This window comes from Centruroides vittatus, unplaced genomic scaffold (assembly GCF_030686945.1).
Source record: "Centruroides vittatus isolate TY-2023 unplaced genomic scaffold, ASM3068694v2 contig_3255, whole genome shotgun sequence".
Classification (NCBI taxonomy): Eukaryota; Metazoa; Arthropoda; class Arachnida; order Scorpiones; family Buthidae; genus Centruroides; species Centruroides vittatus.
This window is the reverse complement of record NW_027122088.1, coordinates 121,051-136,585: the sequence shown is the minus strand read 5'-3', so window position 1 is coordinate 136,585 and position 15,535 is coordinate 121,051. Positions and strand designations below refer to the sequence as shown.

Genomic DNA, 15,535 nt, shown 5'->3' with positions numbered 1-15,535 from the left:
CGTTGGCTAATTATGGTTTTTTATTTTCTAATTGATACTTCATGTCCATTTACATAAATTTTTTCACATTATCTTTTAATTTCCTTGTGAAAGATCAAAATTTTGCATATCAATTAGAATCTGTCCTTGATATTATTAATTAAATCTGATAATTTTTTCTTGTTTACATTTCCTTATTTATATTTATCATGAAAATGATTGTATAAAATTATTCAAAAATCTGTTTTATTATTATTAAAAAAAATTACTTCCATTAAAGATTTTAAGATAATTATCTCATCTCTACTTTTAAGACCCAGAACTGGAATAAGAACCCTAAAGCAAAATGCAAATAGTTGAAAACATTTTTTCATGAATTTTATTACATAAAATAGACTTGTTGAGTTCTTTACTTATTTATGATTATGATAAGAGTTATGTTTTGTAATTTTGATACATTTTATTTTTTGAAATTTAAAATTGTGTGTCTAGACATTAGCATTTTAATTTTCATAAAACTCTTAACAGAATAAAATGCAATTTATAATGTTAAATTTTTATAATAAATAATTAATATTCTTAAAGTAATAAAGCAATGGCTTCACTAAATTAAATGTAAAGAGACAATCTTCGGCACTTAAAACTTCATATCAAACAAATAATAGTCCAAAACAATATGGCTAAGGCTAAATAATTACAAAGTCTGATGGCACAAGGCAGGCCATCAGACATCCATCTATTCTTAAATATAATAATCATAAAAAATTAATTTTAGAATATTCTGAAAGAAAAGATCAGCCTGGAGTGGGACACAAATCTTTAATTCCTGTTTATCTGTGCAGATACATTGCCAGTTACACTACAGTTACCAGTTATCAGTTACTACCAGTTATAATCAACTATAAATAAATATGGCTATATTTAAATTAATTATTATATTTAACAAGCAGTAGAAGTCTGCCTCCTGCCAAACTGCTCAGTAATTATTTAGCCTTAATAGCCTGATAAAGGAATCTGGCTGTTTATTTCATATTTGAAATAATTATCAGATTAGTTGTATTTATTATATATAAAAAACATACTTAGATAGTTTGTATTTCATATTAGTTTAATATCTGGAACCTGAAGAGCACATTCACACATCTGAAAACATTCATTCAAATGTAAAGTTTTAATTGTTGAAAGGTTGCCTCTTTGTAATTTAATTAATGTTCTTTATGCTTGTTAATTTTTTTTTAAATTTATTTTATTTAACTAAGAATTTACATTTTAAATTTTATATTTTCATTCTTACACATTCTCCCTTAACAATAATTACAGAAATCTACTTTAAGAATTTTATTCATATCATTTTCAGCATTTTGATTTTTTTTCTGTTAGAAATATACGATTCCTCAATAAAAAGTTTTTATGAGAAAAAGAATAAATAGTTATGAGAACCCATGTTAATGATATATTGGAACTAAATTAATGTACGTATATAGTCAATGTAAAAATCTCAAAAACAAAAATTCATAATGAAAAACATGGCAAACAAATTATAAAAAAATGTAACAACAACAAGTTCTTGATATTTTAATTGTGTGTTTGTTTTGAACTCTTTCTGCCCTATGGCCACTAAGAAGGTTTCCTTTTAGCAAGCCCATTATGGGTTTGGCCAGGCCCACAATGGGGCAGTGAGAGATGGAAGCTGACATATCTGGTCAGACCACTCCCCAAAAAATTGCTGGAGATTTTTCAGACCCATCTGGATTAGATCCTGGGTTCCCCAGAGTGGTAGGCTGCCACCTTGACAGCTCAGCCATCTGGCTGTCTAATTGTATACGTTACGGACTATATTTGCATTTGATGATTCAACCCTGGCAGTCTTTCAATCTACAGCGCACACTAAAGTTTTGTGATTTTATATCAATTATTTGTAAACAATATTAGCAGTAATTTAATATATATAAATTATTATTAAAAAAATTATAGATTGTAAGGAGAATACAAATAGAAGAAAATATGCTTTAAAATAATTTGGGGCAAACTAACAATAATGAGCAATTATTTATTTGATTTATTGTGACATTGTCACAATACCAGGCTGCAATTTTTAATCATATTTTTAATTAATTAAATTTAAATTATATGCTCCCCACCTCAAAGTAGTGTATTGCCCTTGTACATCATACTTTTCCTGCTAGCAATACAGTCAAGCTGGTCATCTATCTAACTCCTTTCAGTGGAAAATTTTCAAATTGAAATAACATGACTTCTGGTACAAACCGAAAGTTCATATACAGTTAATTGGGGCCTCCTGCCCCTCAGCTTTATATCTGGTCTGAACTTTTATCTATCTGTGATCTCGAGATTAAGGAAGGACAAGCAAACAGACAATAGTGGGAATTTATAGGTCTACAATTTTTTCAAATTGTAGCCCATTAAAAATCTTCAAAAATATAATGATGCTTAAATCAAACATTTAGATGCCACATTATAGGCATTTTATTTCACCATATTATATTTGTATAGGCATTGAACATTACATTTTGATGTTTTATAGAGCATAAAATATTTCATGTTTTTGAGATTTTAGTTTTTCTGGTAACGTATTTGATGTACTCTCAGAAATACTACTTCATTTTTCCTGTATGAAACCTGCTTTCATTCAAATATTTCATGTTAGTGATGCCAATACAATATATATTATACAGGGTCTGACAGAAAAATGGAGACAGTTATTAACTTTATATATACACACTAATGCTAAGATACTGGTATATCCCTGAGATATGACTATGAGCAGTAAGGAAACCATCTGTTGGGGCAATTCAAGTATTATATCAGCAAACTTTGTTCTTTTTCAAACCCCCCCCCATTATAGCCATTCATCAGAAATCAAGGTCCCTTCCCCTTAATTATATCATTAGGCCAGAAGTTTAATTGTTTGCAAATACAGGTAGGCCTCTTACAACGCAGTACCTTTACAACGTGTTTTCGCTCCAACGCGGTTGGAAAAGTGCGGAAATTTTCTTACAACGCGGTTTAGGGTATTTAGAAATGAATTATCTTTCACATAACAGAAAAATTGCAACGGATCACATAAGTGCAGTGGAACTTGATGGAACAAGTTCAGATCTTGAAATAAGGCCAGTCAAACATTCTCGAACAACTATAATAAGTGACGATGAGGACTGAATTTGAGCATAACATTGTTTCTTTTTGATTTTGACTTGAAATCATAATCTTTTTAGTTTTTATATGATGTTGAATTTTATTTAAGCTTTTTATGTACATAAATTTAAAAAATAATTAAAATATTACATCATAAAAAGATAGTTTTCTTCTTTTCAGAACTGAATCCCAATTTTTGTATTAAGTTGGTATCTCCTATAACGCGATTTCTCACAACGCGATATTTTCAAGGAACGTATCTACCGTGTTGTAGGAGGCCTACCTGTATACAGAAATTTTCAGAAATTGTGTGATAACTGTGAATAAAAATAAAGGATGGGACAATCTTATGTCATCAAAGACTTTTTCTCCGTCAATCATTGTCAACAATTGTCAGATGTAAATGAATCTTCCTCCCTCATAAACTGTCAATGTAATACTTAAAATGGTCTCTTGGTCCTGTGTATAACTACTACAATATCATTGAGAAGTTCCCTTTTTGAACTCACTGCTTCAATTAGTAATCATTTAACAAGTAAACATTTAAATAAATAATAAAATAAAAAAAAAATCAAAACAAATCAAAATGCCAAAATTAAATTTAATTATTGAATCAATAAAATAAAACTCATATTAGTAAAGAATGAATTTCAGTTTATTTCCTGTTTATTAAATTTTATTTAAAAATTTAATATATAAATTTATTTAATTCAAATAAATTAAAATATAAAATAAATTTATTAATTTTAGCAATTCATTATTTTCAGTGAAGCTAATTCAAAATTTCAATTTGCTCATAGTTTATATAAATTTGTGGGAAATAATTTTTAATAAATGTAAGAAGTAGAATTTAATAAAACTATTTTATCTTGTCACTTACATTACATTCTCAATATAAGCTTCTAGCTATTTATTACTAATTAATAGAATCATCATAGATCTTTCCAATTTTTATTTATTAAATGTATGGTGTCCTGGTATGCATTTTGGCTTATTTAACAGCCCTCTTCAGCTGGGTTGCATATATACACATTTTGACAATATGTATTCTGGGATATCATACATTAATAAATAAAAATCAGAAAATGTGTATGATGAATCTGAAATCATAATAAAAAGGCCAATGGGCTCATAGTTATTTATTACTAATTAACATTATATTCTATTACTTCTTAGCTATGTATTAGAACAAAACATTGATACTACTAGCAAAAAAGCCTGTTATGTAGTTTGTCATTGGCAAATCATTGCTTCTTGTTCAATAATGTTTTTGATGTCCATAAAAGCATCTTGTTTTATGAATGATTTAGTTTCTAGAAAACTCTTACAAGCTTAAGAGCTTTTCTGGCTTCCCTATATGGGAACAGGTTGTTTGTTCTTCACAGGATTTATTTCTTTCTCAGTTTCATTGCTTGTTTTTTACTTCAACAATATCATCTTCAAATAACTGTCTGCAGACAGTTAGGTCATTGTCAACATTGACAAAATGTTTGAATGACACTTTTTATCATCCATTTCTGTAATGAGATCACAGCCCAGTCATCTTTGATAAAAATGTTAGATTTTGATGGCAGTTCTGATTTATTATAAGCATTAACAAACTGCTGATTAAAAGTTACTTTTTTAATGTAATTTTTCAACAGTGATTTGTGGACTCCATTTTAAGTTTTGTTAATCATTTGCATTGAATCTAGCAGGTTCACTTCCAAACTCATGTGATCCATCTTCAATAACATACATCATCTTTCATACAATAAACTTTCTACATTGTAATTTTTAGAATTTTGAATTATTTCCAAATCTAAAAGTTGGAATCTAGAAGCCATACTTGGTAAAAATTGAACTGTTATAGCTTTCAGAGTGGAAATAAATGAATGTATGTCAAAAAGAATAATTTTTTTTGTATACTTTCCTGTCTGTTCTGTCTGATTTTGTTGTTCATTGAAGCTTTCAAAAATCCTCTTCTTGTTTTTCAGACAGGCAGAGAAAGAGCTCAGTAAAATGTCAAATCCTTTTGCAATTTTTTATTTTTCTCTTTGCTTTCCTCCACAGATTTTATGACATAACTTTTCTGCTATTGACAGTGTCTTTAGTTTTCTCTTGTTCATCAATTCTATTTCAGAACAAATGTCAATATATGATTCAAACTTTACAGTGAAATTTATACAGTATGAATGTTTTGTTCCAAGTAAAAAGATACAAATAAATGAACTCATAAATTTGACTGGTCAATAACTGAATAAGCACACCAATCATAGATTTACTACATGTTTAAATTTTCAAAATGTAAAAATTTTTAAAAATAATGATTTTGAAGTGCTAAAATTCAATTAGTCAATTTGTATTAAGAATGAGATCACTACTTTAGACAATGTGATTAAAATTTTTAGGGTTGTGTAAGCAGATGCAGACATACATTCAATACCAATTTTAAACTTTGTGATAATATTGTCTATTCCATTGAAAATGCAGAAGATAGCATTCAAAATCAGACATAAAATAAAGGATCTTAAATTTTGAGTTAGCAAAATTTAAGATCCTTTAACCAAAACTATTTCGACTTACAGACAAACAGAATGCATTTTATGGGAGTTAAGTCGAGGAAACAATAAAATTCATATTAGCAAGAATTTTGAGTCTACTGTATTATATAATTTTAATTTCATTTGATAATACAATCTCAATATCATTTAGGCATTAAAAATCAGTAAATAATGATTATCATAAAACTTACCATGGTCAATAAATTATCAGCACTTTCTATCACATGTTTGAATTCCATTAAAACCTACAATTTGAAATTTCAGAATTAAAATAATAATGATTTGCTGCACATCATAACTTATCTTGTTATAATGTTTAATGTTTATAGTAAATTATATGAAAAAAAAATCTAATCAAAATAAAATTATTGTTAATTTTTCATTTTATATAAGTTTTTTTTTTGTCTAAATACAGTAATATGCTTCAACTAGCATAGGGTGACTTAAAAAGCACAATGTATTACCAATTAACAAAATTTTCTCGAAAATGACTGAGTATATAACATACACAGCAACCCAATTTCATTACAAATCAAGTGAGATCATGTGAAAATTATCTATCAGTATCTTCTTTGTACAAGTGTTTAGTAAAGAAAAATACATTGTTTCTAACAGTATTTATAATTAGTATTTAAAATCTTTATTCTTACTAATAATTTACCATAGCAGTTATTACTCTAAACCTATGAGGATTGGCTTCTTTTAAATATTTGAATCACTGAATATAATTTTAACATTTTTCTGAATGTAAAAATTCTCATTTACTTAGGTCTCAGTTGTCAGTGGCAATTAAGAAAAATGAGATTATTATTTGTGATCTCAATTGCATTAATTCAATGATTCAAATATTTCTCTTTTCGTGCTTAACAAAAGTTCAGAAATTGTTATACAATATTTAATGTTTCAAAATCTTTTAAGATACAGTAAATCCTTGCTAACTTGGACTCTGCATAACTGACAATTTTTCAAAAACATTTGTCTATTATTTAAAATTTCTTGACAATAGAAAAATTATAATTAACAGGTGTTTTTGACAACCAGAAGTCTTTGCAATACTATGCATTTAATTGCTATAGTTGGTAAATTACTAAAGACTGCTGTACTGTCATAAAATTTTTTGAGCTCATTTCCTACAATAATAAATTCAGCAGAATAACCAAGTCAGTAAAAATTTGTAGAGCCAATTGTAATGAATTAATGTACTGTATATTCAGATTCTCATTTTCAGTTTCATTGGAAACTTTCGTAAACTCAATCTTCACTTCCTAATAATAAGAGTTAGTAAGGGTTTACTGTATCATGAATTAGCAAAAGTTGTCATAGTTAAAGAAATACGTTATAAAGAAAAAAATATGTTCAATACTTTCTTCAATTATATAAAAGATAAAGATGAAAAGAATTGAAATAACTTCAGTTGTCAAATTAATAATACTACATAAATTCTATTCCATTGCAGTTAATTATTACATGTACTTGAATAATATTTCAGATAATAACTATTAAAGAAATATATACTCTCACTTTTTTGTTGTAAGTAAAAAAACAAAAAATGTTATGATTTCCATTCAAAATGATTAAATTTATAAAAAATTTTAATTCATCTTACCTTTTCAAGTAAAGCAAATGCTTTACTTAAACTTGCAGGAAGTTCACCAAACACTTTCAAATATGGAAACTATATTTTAAAATAAGCATCATCAGTATGATGAATACTTATTTGTTTAAGTGACTGTTATAAAATATGATATTATTACTGATACTGACTCCTTTATCTAACATTACTTGGATATTGGAGATAGTGTGGCAACATGCTGTTCTCAGAGACAAAACCCTCAAACATTGGACGATGTTACCACTATCTGGCAAAGCACATTCCTTGCACAAATCGACCATAGCTTGTTCATGATCTGTTCTTAATCTCTGGGCATCTGATAACAGTGATGCTGCATTCTGTTAAAACAAATCTTTAATTTAATATTTAGTTTTTATTAAATTACATATTATATAAAATATATTAATATTGGCCAGTTAAAAAGTTAGAATACATACTTTAAAATGGTCATCAATTGATTTAATTCCAACTTGTCTTAAGGAAATATTTGGTTTCTTTTTATACAATTTCTGAAAATTAATTGTACTTCATTTAAAAATTTATTTAAATTGCATTTTTGAATGCCATCTTTAATGTTTTATTTTTGTTAAAGACAGCCTTACCAAGCTTTCTGATCTTCTTGTTACAGAGGTATGAATAAATATTGTTGTATTTTGAAGAACAGAACCTGTACTGGATTTGAGATGAACATGGCGATATCCTATTAAAAATATTATAATCTCAAATTATTATGTAAATAATTAATGCTTTACACATATATGATAAATCTGTTCAAATGATAGTATTTTAAATTAAAATAAAGCATTATTTTTTCTTTAAATCTGTTTAAAAATATGTAAACAAATAAAATTTACTCTATTTTAAGAATATGAATGTTTAAAGTATGTTTTATAATACAAATGATTGTATTAGTTATTAATATTCTATTTCTTCATTTTATTACAAAGCATTGCTATTTTGAGCTATATATGAGTAAACAACTATTATAGTTCATACATAACTTACATAGAAATTAAATATATATCATATTACACATAGAGACTACAGTGTAAACTGTTTTTCTTTCCTAACTCTATAGTTTGAAATATTTTACCTTCTTTCATCAATAATTGAGATTAAATTTTGTAATAAATGTTTTATCAATAAAAAACAAAATCCAGTGATGAGTTGCATAACATTCCTGGCTATTAAGAGATTTTATTTAAAAAAAATAACTTATATTATTACTTATTTATTGCATATACAAAAGGAAATGTCACAAGTCAATTGATGACCTCCCTCTGAAAATAACGCCCATAACAAAAGATTAAAATACAAATAACAAAGAATAAAAATCAATGTACATGACAAAAATATACATAAATAAAAACAAAAGATTATGTATTATAAAATAACTGTTTACAAATGTGTTTAAAATGCAGAAAATCTTCATGTAGAAATTGTTTCATACAGCCTATATTCTGAATAGATCAATAGAAAATGGATCTGAAAGAAATGGAAAACCTAAAAGATTGGGTAAAAAACAAGTTTGGTTATGAGTAAATCATGGCAGAACTCTTACACATAGCTAATCAAAATGAATGAAACCATGGAAGTATTTGTATAAAAGTAAAATGGCTGAAGTATTTGATATGTTTGGTAAAACTGGGAATTCCCAATCTGGACCTAGCAACTTCAGCGTTTGGGGTAAAAGGAAGGTTAAAGAGTTTATTTAGAATAAAAAATATTTTATCTAATTCTTTTAATATTTTTTGTAAATGGGAAGAGGTAGCCATAGCTCACATTGGCAAACAATAATCAAGAAACAAACTCCACATTCATCACATGAGGAGACAGAATTCAAAGCTATCACTGGATGGTTTACAAAGTTTAGAAGGAGAACTGACATTAAACATGTGGTAATTCACGGTAAGTCTGCTAGTGCAGATAAAGAAGAAGCTGAGAAATTCTGTCTCAAATTTGAAGAATTCATTAAAAAAAAAGAAGGATATTGTCCATAACAAATTTTCAATAGTGATGAAAATGGTTTATTTTGAAAGCACATGCTGAACCGTAACTACATTACGAAAGAAAAGAAAAATATTCCTGGGTATAAAGCCATGAAAGACTGCTTGACATTACTTTTAGGAGCTAATGCTAGCAGTGGTATGAAGCTTCTCATCTATCACTCTGAGAACCCTAGAGCATTCAAAAAAAATTCCATAATTACAGAAAAACTGCCAGTGATGTGGAGATTGAATAAAACAGCTCACTCAGGCTCTTTTCAAAAAATGGCTGTTTGAAGTTTGTGCTCCAAGCATCAAGGATTACCTTCAGACTAATGAATTACCATTGCTATTGGACTGTTGCCACTATTGCCACTGTTGCTATTGGACAATGCACCAGGACACCCACAAGACCTTGAAGATAATTTGCTAGAAGACTTTCCCTGGCTGACAGTTCAGTTTCTACCTCCGAATACCACTTTGTTGATTCAACCAATGGATCAAAAGGTTATTGCAGGTTTCAAAAAATTGTACATTCGAGAACTGTTTCATTGCTTCAAAGTATGCCAGTTCTCCTCAATGATGACATTAAAAACGTTTTGGAAAAAAAATTTGATATTCTTGAAACTATATGGCTCATTCAAAAGGCATGACCAAAAGTCACTCAACAACAGTTGAGTTCTGCTTGGCAAAAGCTGTGTCCCTCTTGCATTCAGGGAGAGAGAGATTATGTTCTGAAATTATGAATGAAATTGTGACAACTGCTAGAGATCTGGAATTGGAGGTGAATAAAGATGACATTGAAGAGCTCATAATGGAATCTGAAACTGATCTGATGACAGAAGAACTCCAAGAACTCTTAAATAAAGAACACCAAGAAACTCGGCAAGAGCGTGTTTTCTTCTGAAAAAGAGGAAAATGAGAAAAAGATCAATGCCAACATCTGCTATTAAAGATCTTTTGAAGTGGGAGGATGTCAGAACAAGAGTCTTACAATGGCATCCAAACCAAGTTGAGGTTAATAGGCTTGGGAATCTCTTCAATGACAATGCTATTAATTACTTCTGAAAAATCCTGAAGAAGAGAGAAAAGCAATCAACATTAGACAGATTCCTTAACTCCTACAAACAGAAAAAACTAATAAAAATGCAAGAATGTGTATATATGTATTTTTATTATTACATATAAATAAACATAGTAAGAAAGTATATATTTTTTATTTTTTGGAGCCTCCAGAACAAATTAATCAAATTCCCAAAAAAACCTATGGTAAATCGATAATCAGTTAACAAACAAAGTTTTGGAACAGATTATGTTCGTTGACTGATCACCCACTATATAATATTTAGTATGCATAACTAATTCATATTACTGAAGCTATTTTTTGTAATAACTAAACACCAGTTAAAACACAGAATTTTCTCAAATTCTAACATTTTAGAATTTTTTTTAATACTTTAACCAAGTGAAATTCCTATTAACAACAACTTTTTACAGTTAATGAAGATTTTCAATTTATGAAAATTTTGACAGTTCCTGATTTTTACAATGAACTGTTAGTGAATGAGCTGACCGAATGCACATAATATTGTACTTGTCTTATTGTTTTGTTCATATTTATGTTTATTTTATTTACTTTTTATATTATAGTTAATATTTTTATTTTTTTTGTTCTGTATGGAATTTTATTAAGTGCCAGTTTGAAAAGTTACTTTAATTATAATAAAAGACAAACAATCTGCTTTATGCTGAAAACATTTGGTAACAAGTCACTTTGAAATTTGATGAATATCAAAATGATTATCCTGTGTTTTTTAATGAGTTCAGTGATCAAATTATTCAATTGTAAATAATTATTTATTAATATGTTTAAAGAGTTAATTTTAATTTAAAAGTTATTAAAAAATTTTTTAAATACCTGTTTGTACACTGGTTAAAGGAATAGCATATTGACCAATGAAGTCATCACCTAAACATTCATCATCTAACACTGCTAAGCGGAGTATTGCTATTTCTGGCACAGTCACAATAAATTCAAAACTTTCATCAAATATTGGAGAATGTCCTGTTTCAAATATATATTTAATCTTTAATAAACTATTAAAAAAAACAAATAAATGAAATCCTTACAATAAATACCTTCATTAGATATTGTTCTTGTCCGTGCTTCGGCACAATCTGCTGGTACACCATGAACTTGAACGACAATGTAAGGATCAATGGCACTTGCTTTACAGGAAGATCCTTCAGGTTGGGGTAACTGTTGTGCACTAATAACCTAGAAAAATAAAATGATAAATTTGCAATGTGTGAAATAAGTAAAAATTCTATTAAATTTCTGTTATATTTTCTATTATAATTCTATAATTCCTATTATATCTAAAATTTTATTATATTTTCTATTAAAAAAAAATTGGAAAAAGTAATATTACCAACTTTATAATTGCTATTAAAAACAAAGATTTACATTATTTGTCTTATATCTGACAATGCAATTATGGTTAGTAAATAATACATTGTTATATATTTAGGCAAAACAGCCAAGAAATAAGCTGTAAATAATATTTGCATCAAAATAAACAGTTTTGTATGTCTTGCTTAAACTAAGATAATAAATGCAAATAAAAGTATCAAATTGTTCAACTTTGCACAGATATTTGAAATAACACAGATACAGTCGACTCCGCATAAGTCGTCACCCGGATAACGCGACACCATCGGTTAAGTAGTCAGTTTTCTGTGGTCCTGGCCGACTTGCATATACATTAATGTTAAAAAAACTCCTGTTTACTCGACACTGTTTAACTCGTCACCACTGGATAAGTCGACATACTTTTGCTGTCCCACACTCTGATAAGTTGTCACCCCCTCCTGAAAAAATGAATTCACTCCATACGTGTGGTGCAAACTCATTTTTTTTCAGGAAGGGGAGTCTATTTATTTATTAATATATAATTAATATATTAATATATATATACACATATACATATTAATTAAAAAAAATGCCTTAACATTTTATGTATTTTAATGTATAAAATAATAACAGATAAACAAAAATAAAATATACAATCTAAATCAACATCACACCAGAATCCAATTTTGCATTTTCTCACGCTAGAGGCATTAAGAATCCTTAGACATTACTTGCCAACAATTGACAATTGCAAAAATGATGTTTTCAAAATGTTCATGATCGTTGAAAAAGAAAGTCAAGATGGTTAAGTGCTCAAAACAAACAACACTAAATGAATTTTTCAGTTTTTCATCTACAGAGTAATTGTAAATGGAGGACACAATGTATTGTAAGCCTATACTACTGTTTAACGCACTACTGTATTTTCCTAATTGTAGTTTTGTGTTTTTTTTCCCAACTTCGCTTTAGTTGACACATCGGATAACTCGACACATTTCCACTTCCCCTTGGGGTGTCGACTTATGTGGAGTCGACTGTATATGCAAAATAATATTACAGTAGAGCATCGATTATCTGACTTAATTGGGGACTGGGGTTGGTCGGATAACTGAAAAGTCAGATAACCGAAAAGTATGAAAAAATACATTATTAGTATAGTGTATTAGGCCTGGTTTAAATACTAGCCTCCCTTTAATGGTCGAGCCATGCTGCCAGCTAAAACATGCAAAAATTTAACAAAAATAATATTAAAGTAGCCAAGACATAACCAAATATTGTAGCGCCACATCACTAGTGGACATTCGAATTTGCCGACTAGAACATGGTCGGTTAACCGATAAGTCGGTTAATCGGGGGTCGAATAATTGATGCTCTACTGTATTCATAACACTTAACACAGACTAGAAAAAAAATTCATTTCTCTTTTTACATGATTTGTTTTGATCTAACTTGTTTCAATAAATTAGTCTATTTAAAAAGTCTAATTTTAAGAAAAAAATATTCATACTTCCATCTTAAAAATCTCTCTTAAATGCAAATTCTAAGAATCTTTTTAAAGATTGTTATGTACACTGAAATAAATTTTAAAATTTGATCGTTTTTTACAACATATTTGTGTGTGTAGCATCAATCAGGCATGTTACCAATTTAGCTGTTTTGTAGCTAAACCTACATATTTTAATTTTACACTTATCTATAAAAAATTCTATTGTCAAAATAGAGATTTAGTTATTTTTCCATTTTCTCTAGTCTTGAATGTAAATTTTTTCAATGTTAATTTAGCACTTTAGTTACTTTTGCATTTTTATTTGACTGCTGTTGGCAATGTCAATCCGGCTTTCATTCTGATTTTATTATTTTAAAAAATCTGATGTTTCACGTTTTTTTTGTGCAAATGTTTGTGCTGTGTATTCTGTATGACATTTGATATTAAAAGCTAAAACTATTTTGGTATTTAACTGAAAAATCAAATAAAAAATAAACTTTGAGCAAATAATATAAATTTATTGAATTCTGCTGATAATAAATCAGAGGAGGGATAATTGTAAATTAACTAAAATTAAAATAATTTTGTTTAAACACACAATAATATATTACTGATTTTTAAGGTCTGAAACCAATCTCTCACTTTTCTATCTGACCTATTCCATCTTTTTTTACATGGATTTTTTGCACGCATTGTTTGGGAATGTAGCTACCAATATACAAACAGAATTAGGTGCATGTATTACATTAATAATTTATGTAACTGTAAATAAAGCACAATACAGAATAATAATTTAAAAAAGCTTTTTATGTAATAAAACTAAAGTAAATTACACTTGAAACTTGTATTATAAAGTATATTCATAAAAGAAATTTGCAAATTTCAAAAATGATATTATGAAGTTTGGTTAGCCACACTGTAACATGCAAGATTTTATAATTTAAATTTTATAAAGCATACAAATAACTTTCTGAAAAGAATAATTACTTATATATATATAATAATAATAATAATTAAACATTTTATAATATATATATATATATATATATATATTATAAAATGTTTAATTATTATAAGAAATGGTGAAAGTTTTCATCAATAATTGATACCTTTAAATGAAACGTTATTGGTTCCAATCCAGGATATGGCTCCTTGGCAGTGGGAGAAAACAGAAACATGTGATCTCTAAGAAAATGTGGTTTTAATATATAACCACAATTTCCATTTTGTTGAAACCAGCCTTCATATAAATCCATCATTTGGCCAGATGTCTGAAAGTTCATTGCAACTATATTTTGACAAAAAATTATAAATGTTCATCTATTTTATATTATGCAAAAAATACAGTATTATTCAATATTATCAAGTTAATCTTACCCATTTGACAGCCATAACTCCAATAATGTAGTGGATTAAAATTGCTTGAATCAACTCTATTGCTACTAGGAAATATATGAGTTAAGTATTGCTTATTATGATTTACAAGATCTTCAGCAAAAGCTTGACATAACTTGGTAGCAAGGATTTCAGCAAAAGAAGAGGCATCAGATGTTTTTTCTGAGAACATTCAGATTAATTTTAATATATATAGTTAACAGTAAATAAATTTTAAAAAATTACACATATTATATCTCCTTGAAGTATAACTTACGTATTTCTTCTGATATTTCATAGTCTAGAAACCTTGTTTTCTTCAAAGTGACTAGATCTGACAATTCATGAGCCAATTTGATTTTATGAATTACCTGATAATATTTCAAAATTTAAAATATTTTAACAATTAATATAAATGACAGGTATAACACAACAACACAATATATAATCAAGTTATAACAAAACTGTAATTTCATATATTTAAGTGAAAATATAGTTTAACACATTCTGTAGCAAAAGAATAAAACAAATTTCTAATTCAGTGCCAAATGCCACATTTTCAATTGAAGCTATTTCATTATATGTACACATCTATGTCTCAGTAAACAACAAATTTAATCAATACACATCATTCAGAAAGAGTTTTATTTTCAATAAAACTGTAATTTAGTTTTGCAATTAAATAATTTATATTATCAATCATAACAATAATTATTATATGTAATATTAGCTTTGTTCATATAAAATAATCCAAACATCATGAACAAACACGTTTCCATAATATAAGATTTTTACTTTTATTACAACAAATTCTGATATAAAATAATTCAATAAAGATTTATTTAAGCAATATTAAATGTAAATTAGGAAACTGTAGTTATTCATTTATGAATATACTGCAATAAAATCATGTAATAGATGAAACTCTGTTAGATTGATAATGAAAACCCTCATCTTACCAAAAATTTATTAAAAAATGTTATTGTA

General features: G+C 27.5%; 1 protein-coding gene across 1 annotated transcript in view; it reads right to left on the bottom strand.

Moving 5' to 3' along the window:
• LOC136973648 (inactive phospholipase C-like protein 1) overlaps window positions 1-15,535 on the bottom strand; it is a 63,008-nt gene that overhangs the window by 18,447 nt on the left and 29,026 nt on the right. Inside the window, exons 14-23 of the mRNA XM_067268391.1 lie at window positions 14,826-14,919; window positions 14,552-14,731; window positions 14,284-14,462; window positions 11,415-11,553; window positions 11,194-11,340; window positions 7,893-7,990; window positions 7,728-7,799; window positions 7,443-7,628; window positions 7,285-7,353; window positions 5,870-5,923 (exon numbers count right to left, since the gene is read on the bottom strand). Of these exons, the coding sequence (XP_067124492.1) occupies window positions 5,870-5,923; window positions 7,285-7,353; window positions 7,443-7,628; window positions 7,728-7,799; window positions 7,893-7,990; window positions 11,194-11,340; window positions 11,415-11,553; window positions 14,284-14,462; window positions 14,552-14,731; window positions 14,826-14,919 (1,218 nt within the window). The remainder of the gene's footprint in view (window positions 1-5,869; window positions 5,924-7,284; window positions 7,354-7,442; window positions 7,629-7,727; window positions 7,800-7,892; window positions 7,991-11,193; window positions 11,341-11,414; window positions 11,554-14,283; window positions 14,463-14,551; window positions 14,732-14,825; window positions 14,920-15,535) is intronic.